At 45.0% G+C, this 12,500-nt stretch overlaps 1 protein-coding gene across 1 annotated transcript in view; it reads right to left on the reverse strand.

Annotated features, from left to right (window-relative positions):
- The window catches only part of LOC143299905 (transmembrane protein 116-like), an 89,220-nt gene that overhangs the window by 57,973 nt on the left and 18,747 nt on the right, over positions 1–12,500 (reverse strand). The window contains exons 3-5 of the mRNA XM_076613413.1: positions 11,447–11,510; positions 3,665–3,805; positions 33–137 (exon numbers count right to left, since the gene is read on the reverse strand). Coding sequence (XP_076469528.1) covers positions 33–137; positions 3,665–3,805; positions 11,447–11,510 — 310 coding nt within the window. The remainder of the gene's footprint in view (positions 1–32; positions 138–3,664; positions 3,806–11,446; positions 11,511–12,500) is intronic.

Consider the following 12,500-nt stretch of genomic DNA (forward strand, 5'->3'; position numbering starts at 1 on the left):
GACAGTCTGACCACCACCACCACATCACCCACCCGGTTTTCATCCACAGACATGTAGGACTGCAGACGCTGACGCAGACGCACAAAGGCTTCCAGGGCATAGCTGAAGGTCAGGAAGAAAGTGCTGATGTAGAGACTCTGAAAAAAAGTGGTGATGTCAACTCTGGGATAAATGTCAGCAGGTAGTGGTGCAATTGTCAGGGACAGCATGTGATGCAGACTGTGGAAAAAGAAAAGAAAGACCCTGGTAGCGGCCTTTTCTGGAAAATCTGTCTAAAGTTTGGTTCAACAAAGTCTTTCAAGATAAAATGAATTTGTTAAAGTTTACCACACACACACACACACACTGTCACACTCTGTAAGAGAGCAGACAGGTAACCACCCAACCAACCCAGCACTAACACCCAGACAACACAATACAGACTACAAAGTTCATATACATTTATTCTATCACACACAGAACTTGACTAATAAAAAATAATAATGACAATCCCTGCTGCAATAACTGATACACTCAAATGACAGAATGGATAAATAAATGAACACAAAAAACACAGAACTTGCAGACAAGGCCTTCCAGCGGCAACCAGTTCAGAGAATGTTATTAGCGAACTTAGGACATTTGATAAAAAAAAACAAAAACAACTTAAGCACTGTACAACACAAGAGGAAAATGATGACTTGGATGGCGAAGACTGAAGAAAACAAAGACGATGAAGCTAGATGAACGAAAGCCAATGGCTCAGTGATGAGAAGAGGACAGCAGGAAGACAGCAGCTAACAGACGACAGGAGCAACAACGCTACCTGGCCAACACAGGCAAAGAGAAAATGGCACAGGAAGTGGGATACTGCCAACCGGGTACTACTACCTTGACGCTGGAAAAAACCCCACAGATGACACACATTAAGCAGGTTACCTCTACCCTCCTAGCTGGAGCACAAAGAACACAGAACTTGGCCGTCCAGAGGAAAACAATCCTCACATGAAGGTGCCAACTAGGCAAAATGCCCCTAACCAAAACAGGCACGACCTTCCTCCAAGAAGGCCATGGGCACAAAGCCTCAAAAAGTGTCACTGACAGGAGAAAGAGACTAGAAACTCTGCTCAGCAGTCACAGAAACACAAAAATAAGACTTCACGATTTCCCATGAAAAACGTACATCCCGGAGGTACACGCACAAAATGTGCAGTCCAGTAGGGAGAGTAAATGGGGGAGGGCAAGCACAAAACAGAACTCTACATGTGATTGTCATGAGTTGTGACACACACATACGAACATGCATACATGCATACAGGTGACCCAAACTGGCTTATAACACAGACCCACTTTATTTTACACAAATGAGCCGAAAATACAGCAGACACAATGAGAGAGAGAGAGAGAGAGAGAGAGAGAGAGAGAGACAGAGACAGAGAGACAGACAGAGAGAAAGAGAGAGAGACAGAGACACAGAGAGAGAGAGAGAGAGAGAGAGAGAGAGAAACAAAACTTCACACAAATACAACACACACTCCCACACAATATCATGCATGAATATCTAAAAGCATGTACAAACACACACACACAGAAAAGGAATGACAAGAGTGTCAACCCACAAAGTTCTTCAACCGTACGGTGGCCTCACAACTGGGCCATTTTCTTAACTCTTTCATCCCTGCAGCACAGTTTTCCGGTTTACAGGATTTTTACCCTTCATTCCTGGAGGCCAGAAAACTGTGCAGTAGAGAATTCCCCCTTCCTTCCTGCAGCCCAGAAAATCGGTTCTTGCGGTAAGCGCTTTGAGCTTCCCGCGAGTCGCGTCACCTATCCGAGTCGCGTCATCTATCCTTGACCGGGTCACTAGCGGGGCAGTGTTTATGAGTGGAATGGATGCCAGACACCCCCTTCCCCTTCCCTAGGCTGTGGGAAAGTGGGCGCCGCTACATTCTTGCCGATGTGCTGTGTAGACACATGGACACAGAAAAACGGAATGTGTAGAAAGTTCGGATTGTGACCAGTTTTCTGATGATGAGTTTTACAACGCTCTAACAGATAATGATTTCAATCTGTTTCAAACGAATGACATGGAGAGAGTGCAATTAGCTGTTGCTACAGAAGCACAGATAGCGGGTGATGAAAGTTAAAAAAAAAAGTAAGAAGTGTGAAAATTGTGTATACTTGTGCAGTAACTGGCATGACTGCTTCAAGGTATATCACACACGTGTCACCTTTGTGTGACATATTACGTGATGATTGTGACATGGACATGCGTATTTAGAGACAGTATCATTTCTGAATAGTTTTTGTTCAAGAATTGTGTAGATAATGATCTGATTCTGGCTCAGTGACTGCTAGTGTAGTGAAAGGCATATATTCTCTTTGAGACAAAGTTCAAATCATTCATATGATAAGGACAATAGTAGTGACAATTGTGACAGTTTTTCGTGGATATGACTAGCAGTGTGGCACTGAGATACATATGAAGCACTACTCGGTGAGTACCTGCATGATGTGCATACTCTGCAAGCAAAACACTGTCCTGCATGTAGTACGTAGTTGTATGCATTGTGTTTGACCCCAAAGTCACCTGTTTTACACCTGAGTGTCACCAGAGATGTCACCCTATAGTGTCAACAGGGTCTCAGACAACTTCTCACATCAATTCTGAACACAACAGTATATGACAATCTTAGTGTACTGTAATGAGCCGCATTACCGTAAGCCTCTAAAATAAGTACCCTGCTTCATACTTTCTTTCTCTTCTCTAAATCCAGGAATGAAGAGAATATGCAAATGGTAGGGATCTCAGAACTAGGGGGAGTAATGGTTCACAGAAAAATAGGAACGAAAGAGTTAAGAGGAGCTGCCACGGTCGGAAGACAGTGAAGAAAAGATATGAATACAAACATAAATGGCAGTCATTCAACACACAAACACACTTAAAGTCCAGACGTTACACATGATACTTTATATGCACACAAAAAATAAAAGATGATGGATGGTGATTATGACATATATCTACCGTCTGTGCAAACACAGAATGGGTGATGATTATCATGATATGGTGATGTATCATTTGTTCAACCACAGAATGTTGTCCTCTAAATCACTGTCCCCTTAGCACTGGCTGGCTATTATCCTTTTAATCACTAGGGGTAACAAAACAAAACTCAAGTTACCACAACATCACGTGACCTTTAATGGACATCTTCCACCCACACGCAGCACAACCCACGTCACTCCTGTGGTCTCCTCCACTGCCAGCCTCTAGCCCAAGGCTCTAACCATCACCGGCACATTCACCGTGCTGACCTCTCCAAACAAGAGGGAGAGCAGAAGAAAAGTCCGGCACTAGAGACCGGAAACAGAAACAGAAACCTGCACGGCAAACTTGCACATGCATTAGTGCCTGGCAAAAGCATTGTCTGCCCTTGCATGTCTATGTGCACTCCCTCAGACAGCGTGCTATTAGCCAAACTGGTAGGGGGTAACGTTTCCAATAAATAAACATGCACATGGGACCTTGGTTTATTATCTCATCCAAATGACTAGCATCCAGACCACCACCCATAGTCTAGTGGAGGGGGAGAAAATACTGCCTAGTGTAAGATTTGTTCCTGTCCACTCAGATTCTCTCGTTTCCCAGGCAGACGCGTTACCACCAGGCCACAAGTGCACTGACCATCATGATGGCCACGAAGTAGCCGCAGGGTCCAGTACCACCCGGCACACCAGGGACAGAGTTCAGGAACATCACGCTCATGATGACCGTCACCAAGGACGCCAAGCCATCCGCCACTGACAGGTGGAAAATGGGAAAGATCTGCAAGGTACAGGAATGGAATTAGTTCATCGTGAATAGCACACTGGAACATTCAACACACACACACACATACACACACTGCATGCACACACACACACACATCCTCAAATAAGTACAAATGCCATGCAGAAGAGTAGTCTTCTCTCTTAGTCTGGCTGTGCACCATTGGTATGATTCTCAATGATTATAATTATGTAATCATTAATATGCTAATATTCAAGTAATGTTTGACAAACAAATATTTCAGCATTATTATGAAGCTTAATTATCATAATTATATAATTATTAATATGTTACAGTAACATCTGACAGGGTAAATATTTCAGCAACTGTACACTACATATCATAAGGGGCATGCTTTGATGGGCCTGTTAAGCATGTGCTGAAAATCCAGTGAGTGCTGTGTTTCTGTGTCCACAATTGTCCATGAGGACCTCATCATCTCTACCCAGTGGTTGGCTGGACAAGACGTGTCTGGAGATGGCTGATCAATCCCATGTTGCCTCGTTAGAAGTGCTACCCGATCCTAGACACCCCAATGGGCATCAGTTCTTCTTCTTCTTCTGCGTTCCCCAGGATCATGGTCTCAGACTTGCAGTCCTATGCTGGAAATGAAGGTGGTGGTCTTGATGAGGTCTTCTTTGGTGCCCCAGAGCTTTTCTGCCAGTGTGGCTCCATAGGGCCACTGCTGCGTCCGTGCATCTTGATACAGGCTAGACAGGGGGCAGGACTGCAGGATGTGCTCCCAGGTTTGTGGGCCTGTCTTACACGGGCAGTCAGGAGTGTGTGACAGCTTCATTCGGTACATGTGGTCTCGCAGGCGGCAGTGCCCAGTGCGTAGTCGGAATATGATTGTCTGCTGGAATCGCTGCAGGTGAGGCATCTGGTCATCAGGTAGATGGCTATGTTGTAGCTGGAATGTGTTTTTTAATTTTCGTTTGACCAGAGTTTTTGCCTCCCTGTATGAGACTGGCTGGTTTGTCTGCTCCAGTCTGCTGCCAGACTTGGCCAGTCTGTCTGCCTCCTCGTTTCCTTCCAGACCACAGTGGGCAGGGATCCACTGGACAGTGACGTGTGTGTGTGTAGCGAGAGATCGCCAAGCAGGCGCTGTGTGTCTCTTTCCAACTGCTCACTGGGTGACTGCAATTTTTGGATGGCTGATCTGCAGTCTGTCAGAAAGACAACATGTTCAGGCGGGTGTTGGTCTGCTTTGATCAGTCTGGCAGCTTCTCTCAGAGCAGTAAGTTCGGCCCGGTAGTTTGACGAGCGTCCACCCGCAGGCAGAGAGTGAGTGGAGGTGTGGCCATCTGGGTGACTGATGTAGATTCCACTTCCTCCATTCTTAATGGCTGCATCAGCAGATCCATCAGTGTAGATGCGAGTCCACACTGAGGCGTTGTACTTTGCGTGCAGCATCTCCAGCGTGAGGGTCTTCAGCATGTAGTCTGACTGGTCTCCCTTGCTGGTCAATCCTGGCACGTCTGTAGCGTAGAACACGCCATCCTGCTGAAGATTCCATTCTTCGGCATCCTGGAGAGGCTCTCGTTCTTCAGGGGTGCTGGGGAGGATGTCGCTGTGGGTTCTCAGCAGTTTTTTTGCCAGGTGGTTGAAGCTGCTTCTCTTCAGTCTATTTCTGGTTGGTTCTTGCAGCTGTTGGTGGGCTGGGTGTGAGGGAAGTCTTTGGAGTTTTTCATGCTGTATGAGAACTTTCTCTTCTCGTCTGGTGTCCAGGGGAGCGAGTCCTGTGGTTGTTTCTAGGGTGATGATGGGAGTGGTTTTCAGTCCCCCAGTGATGATCCGCATGCTTGTGTTTTGCACTTTGGCCAGCCTGCTTGTGTTGGTTTGTGCAGCAGTGGCCCAGGCTGATGATCCGTATTCCATTACAGGGCGGATGTTGCCTGTGTATACCTGTTTGAGGATGGTGTTGTTGGCTCCCCATTTGGTGCCCGCTCGTTTCTTCATGAGGGACAGCCTTTTTGTAGCCCTCTTTTCTGTCTCTTTGATGTGGGGGTTCCATGTCAATCTCCTGTCCAGTTTGACACCGAGGTAGGTTGGTGTGTCTTCTTGTGGAATTTGCTGGTTGTTGACCGTCAGTTTGATGATCTCAGTAGTGGTGGAAAGAGAAAAACAGGTGGCCACTGTCTTGAGACTACTGATGGTGACACACCAGTCCTGCACCCATTTTGAGGTGTTGTTCAGGGCGTCTTGCATCCTGACTGTTGCTGTTGAGGTGGACTGAGTGTTATTCCACATTGCAAAGTCATCAGCATGCAAGGCTCGGGAAATGTGGGTGGTCAGGCCTTGTGTGATGTCGTTGATGAAGACGACAAAGAGGGTGGGAGAGATGATGCCTCCCTGTGGGACTCCTTCCCTGATGGTGATATTGTGACTCTGGCTGCCGTTGAGCTTGACTCTTGCCGTTCTGTGGCTCAGGAAGCTTTTGACCCAGTTGAACATATGTCCTGTCACTCCCATAGTCGATAGCTTCAGGAGGAGGCCTAGTTTCCACACCTTATCAAAGGCCTTGGATATGTCTATGAAAGTGGCGATGACTTTCTTCTTCTCCTGGAAGGCGTTCTCTATTGACAGTGCCAAGCAGATGAGCTGGTCTTCAGTGTTTCTATTTTTCCTGAAGGCCGTCAGTTCTTTGGTGATCAGGTTGTTGGTTTCTAGGTGCCACAGCATTCGTTTGTTGACCATGCGCTCGAGAGTCTTGCCGAGGCAGCTGAGCAAGCTGATGGGTCTGTAGCTGTTCTTGTTCTTGGGGTTTTTCTCCTTTTTCAGAATAGGGATGATGGTGGCTTCCTTCCATGCTGATGGGAAGATACTGGTGTTCCACAACTGGTTAAAGAGCTCAAGTAGCTTCTGTCTAGCAGATGGCCCAAGGTGCTTGATCATTTCGTTGCAGACTCCGTCTTTGCCTGGGGCTTTCTTGTTCTGGAGCTTCTTGATTGCATCGTTGAGTTCTGCCATGGTGAAGTTTGAGGTCGTGGTTGGGGACGTGATGGTCTGCAGCTGAGTCTGATTCTGAAGTTGGCGCTCAACTTCTTTCCTTCTTTGTGGTGGGACCTTTATTATGCTTTCATTTCTAAAGGCGTCTGCAAGGAGATTTGCTGCACTTTTCCCAGTGTGGAAACTGCCATCTTCTTCCAGTACAGTTGTACCACGAGTGGATGTGGCGTCCTCGTTGAGGGTCTTGACGAGTCGCCATAGTTCCCCTGTGCTGCTTTCCAGGCTGAGCGATGATGTCTTGTCATGCCAGCTTTGTTGGAGTTCCCTGACTTTGGTGGTGTTGAACTCCTCTTTCAGCTCATTGTGCCTGGTGGTTGTCTCGGTGTTGGGGTTTAGTTCCATGCTTTCTCTGGCCATGGACAGCTTCTGATGGAGATTGGCCAGTGTTTTGGACCAGTAGGGTTTGTAGTCCTTCCTGAATCCATGGGGGATGGATTTCTTGGCTGCACCGAGAATGGCTTCCGTCAAATGCTTTGTGTTCCGGTTGACGTCCTCTGTGAAGGTGATGTTACAGAGGGCCTCTACATGGAGCTGGTAGTCTGTCCATTTCGCCCTTTTAAAGTTCCAGCTGGCTCTCTTTCTGCAGTATTCTGTGGTGGTCTTCATGTCAGAGATGTAGAGAGTGATGGGTAGGTGGTCACTTCCACCAAGCTGGTTGTTGACGACTCTACCAACCCGCTTCTGGATGTCTTCCATGGCAAGGGCAAGGTCGGGGGTGGATGTTTTTTTCCAGGCTCCGGAGTAGTAGGATGGCTTGTCCTGAGGCTTGTTGATCAGTATCAACTGGTTGTCTGTCATCCAGTCCTGGATCTCCTCTCCTCTGGAGTCAGTGGTCTCATACCCCCATGCGGGTGAGTGGCCATTGAAGTCACCAGTGATGAGATGTTTCTCTGTAAACAGCTGGAGGGTGTGGAGGTGTAGCCTTGTACTTAGTGAACTGTAGCAGTTTGTGATGTAGAGTTCTTCGCCCTTCATGAATGTTCTGATGGTGATGAATTCAAGTTCCCCTTCTGCTGATTGGGCCGTCAGAACTGTCGGGATGCCTTGTCTTACGAGGGTTAAAACTCCCCCTTTGAGTCCTCCTTTGAGTCCAGTTGGTCTATCTTGTCTAAAGGCATCGTACCCTCTGACAAAGAATCTACGGTCTTTTGATAGGTGGGTTTCCTGAATGCAGATGATATCCACTTTGTTGTCTCTTAGGAAGGCCTGCAGCTCTGGTTTCTTTTGCTGGATGCCCTCCGCGTTCCACTGTACTATTCTTAGGGCTGTCGTTGGTAGAGAGGTGTGACCAGTAGCTCTACTCTGCTTTCCCCTGAGTCCCAGGTCCGCAGAGCCGCCAGTCACTGAGGTGGGCCCTTTTGAGGCAGAGGGCCCGGCACCGTCCCCGCCTGGCATAGGTCCACGCGGACAACACCACATCGAAATATCCATTTGTTTTGTCTGAGGCATGATCATTTAGAGGGTTGCGTGTGGACTCGTTGCCCCTACTGGGGTTCCCACACTATGCCGGAGCATAGTCAGATTCCACGCCGACTTCGTTGGGTGACCAGCAGCCGAGGTCCACAAGCTATGGTGTGGTTCGCCCCTGGCCCTGTCCTGGATGGCCGCAGCATCTTTTGCATCAATGCTGACGCCCTCGAAGTTGTCCAGGCAGCTGGGGTGTCCGTCGATGGTGGGTGATGGGCATATCTACCTGTCCTCTGCCTTCACTGGGCGAACCTCCGTAAGGGTGGATGTGCCCAGTTGGGGTTGTTATTTCATCCATAGCTGGGGGATTTTGAGATCAGAGTTTCCATCTCCTAGGAGGTTTCATGGCTCTCCAGCCTGACCAGTCTAGTCTGCGACTCCTCTCGATGGGGGATGCCGAGATCTAGTCTTGTTATCGCGCCGGTCGTCCGCGCCTGTGCCATTTTCGTCACGACGTGCGTCGTGTCCACCCTGCTCCATGTCCCTTGACTGAGGAACACCCACATTAACGTGGCGTGGAGGTGCGGCTACGGTGTTCACTCTCATGTTAGGGACGCACTAAGGCACCCCAATATGAGAGTTCTTTGCAGGGCAGGGCATCAGTCACTCAGGCAGCAGTGCTGGATCTCCACTGGCCAACAGCCTCATGGTGACCTGTCAGTCACATCTCTATGAACAACACACCTGGGTGTGGTCATGAGTGAGAATTTGAGACATCAGCATGGAGTCTTGACATGGATGCAGTACAGGAGATGGGACAGAAAAAATCCAACTCCCCTGCACAGTCTGCTAATCACAGGATTGCTGGTCAGGCATCCTAGACTGACATCTGTGCACGTGCACACACACACACACACACACACACAAAAAACAAAAGAAAAATGTGTAGCTCACATACACAGTGTTACACAAACAAATTAATTGTGTGTGTGTGTGTGTGTGTGTGTGTGTGTGTGTGTGTGTGTGTGTGTGTGAGAGAGAGAGAGAGAGCAGATGTGTGTGTGTGTGTGTGTGTGTGTGTGTGTGTGTGTGTGTGTGTGTGTGTGTGTGTGTGTGTGTGTGAGAGAGACAGATAGAGAGATCAAATGCTGCATTAAGGCCAGACACGGTAGTGAAATTTTGACCAAAATCATGATTTTTTTGTGATTTTCGTTTTTTTGCATAATTTGCTTCTTCAACATCTAATCTTTATAGTCTGTTTCACCTGGGTACTATATTCACTTAAATAAAGCTTCAAACAGAATCAACATGTGTGATTTCTTGTGAGTACAAGCACATCTCTTTCTTTTCCTGTTTTCTCAGTTTTGTGTTTTGGCCTCGTAATACCATTTTTCAAAATGCTAATCCTCAAAAACTTTAAAAGATAGCATGTTCAAACTTGGTACTTTCTTTCTTTATGTATTCATCTTTATTACAGTGCAGTGGTTTGTATAGTACTAGTAAAAGAATGAATATACACTCATTTGAAAAAAAAATTATGTCAAGGAATTTATACACATTTCAACAAAAAAATAATAATAAATGTATTTATTCAAATTCCAAAATATCACTGCACTATAATAAAGAACAAATACAAATAAATCAAATAAAACAAACAGAAATAACATACCTATAAAGGTACCAAAGTTCTAAGCTTTTAATTTTTTTGTTTGTTGGCCATTTTGGATTCGTTTCCATGGAAACTGTCATGACAAATTGCACAAAATGACCTTTTCAGACATGTTTAGTCCAATATCTTTGTATACCATGTCATAGAAAGCCATAAACTTGAAGTTTATTTCATACGTTTTTGTACTACTGTGTCTGGCCTTAAAAACATGCCTTAGAACAACTGTGCCTCATAAGTAGAGAGAGAGAGAACACTGAACACTGAACACTTTAATGTCAATAGCTTTACAGCCCTAATGACATGGGGGTTCATAATACAAATAACAACATGCATCAATAGTAATAATATTGATGAAAACCAAAGCCAAAACGAAATCAATCAATCTGTGCAACAAAGTGCAGTTCGACCATCCATTCAAAGTAATGGCATGTAGTGAGAAATAAAAACAAAAACATATATAAATGTGTAACATAAATATTTTCCATATGAGAATGACAACACAGATTTCACTTTTCACAATGAGCAACACCTGATACTATTTTATTATTGGTTGTTTTTTTTTCGTCGCATGTTATTCACTTCGGCAATATATTTTGCAAGTGACTGTAGTGAAGTTTCCTGATTTAGATTAAGCACTCCAAAAATATCTTCATTCTTTGCTAAATTTGTTTTAAATACAACACATTTTTCTCGAATATCGTCATAAGCTTTACAACTAAACAAAAAATTTAATTCATCCTCCCTTAAATGACCGCACATCGGACAAGGGGAGAGGAACGAGGGCTCAGTCTGAAACCACTTTTCATAAGCATTCAAACCAATCGTTCTCGTTCTAAATCTGGCGAGACTTGTTCGGTGCCACTTGTTTGTCACGACTGTGATATATTTTTCTGTTTGGAATATACTTTTAAAACTATAAAACCATCTAGTTCTCAGTGCTTTCCATTTTACAGTGCCAGTTCTGTTTATATGAAGCAATTAGCCTATCTTTGAATTCTGAAACAAATCCTTCTACACATCCAACTCCCTGACACATCCACACAATCCCAAATCCATTTACAGTTAATGTCTTCTTTACAAAACATACCCAGTTTTCCTTCCCTCTCTCATGTTCATTTACTAACATTTCATACGCCTGCTTACATAACCTCGATGTGGGTAGCCTTATTAATTTTAACCAATATTTTATACATTTCACACATGATTTAATATATAATGGGTATCTACCACTTTCTCCATATAATACAGTATTTGAAGCATGTAATGGAACATTTAAAAAACGTTTAATAGCTAATGTATGTACTTTTTCTAAATCTTTGTTATCAGAAAGTCCCCAAATTTCGGCACCGTATGTTATCATTGGTTCTATTTGAGTATCAAAAAGTTTCCAAAATATATATGAATAGAGAGAGAGAGAGACACACACACACACACACACACACAGAGAGAGAGAGAGAGAGAGAGAGAGAGAGAGATCAGATGCTACATTAAAGACATGACTTTTGAACAATTGTGCCTCATAAGTAGAGTTGTGCTGCATTCTCAGAACTCACCTCAGTGGCGCATACCCGTCGATGGTAAATGACGCATGCAAGGATGGACCCTGATCCTACCAGACTGGATAAGAAGCACACAAATCAATGTGAAGAAACATGAATATTGCAGAATACAGACAGATCTACATATGTACACAAACATGCACATACACACAGAGACACACACAGAAGCAGTAATGTGTAACAAGTCAGTCAGGAGCAGCACAGTTAGCTATTGCGCTGTTTATTTTGTCCCTCCCAGAGGAAGGTGGCAGAATGGTTGACACTTATCTGCCAATACAGTGTCTGTGAGGGTCTGGGTTTGATTCCTGCTTTTGCCCTTTCTCCAAAGTTTGACTGGAAAATCAAGCAGAGCATCTAGTCATTTGGATGAGATGATAAACTGAGCTGCTGACAGCACACATTTGGCACATTGAAAAAGAACCAATGGCACCAAAAGTGTTGTCCTCTGGCATATTTCTGAAGAAGAAATCCACCCATATAGGTACACAAATATGTATGCATGCACTCAGTGCCTGAATACCATGTTGGGTTATGGTATCATGGGTTACCATGCTGTCAGGCATCTACCCAGCAGATGTGGTGTAGCATACGGATTTGTGTGAATGCAGTGATGCCTCTTTGAAACTGAAAACACTCCTGTCCTTCCTCCCCCTCCTCCCCCCATGTTTTATTATGTCTAAAATTACTTCAGCAGATACTGAGCTTTCCGAGCTGTCTGAGGTCATATGCAAATAAAGGGGTCACAACTATAACATGACTTGGTGGATGTGGTAGTAGTGCATGACACTGATCAGTGATCATGGCTGGTGTCAATTTGAACTGCCGATGAATGTAATAATCCCCTCCTCAGACACCCTCCCCAACAAAGATAAGGTAATTTGTGTGGAAAATGAAATCCATATACATAGCTGTGATAGTGTATGGCACATGAAAAAAATGCAAACATTAAACAGGGTTATCTTATTTTTAATGACAGGTTGATGTGTTTAGATGATCGGAGGATACAATGCTTTGAGGTGCAGCTTCTTAAAACCCATACCAAAACCAG

This window comes from Babylonia areolata, chromosome 25 (assembly GCF_041734735.1).
Source record: "Babylonia areolata isolate BAREFJ2019XMU chromosome 25, ASM4173473v1, whole genome shotgun sequence".
NCBI lineage: Eukaryota > Metazoa > Mollusca > Gastropoda > Neogastropoda > Buccinidae > Babylonia > Babylonia areolata.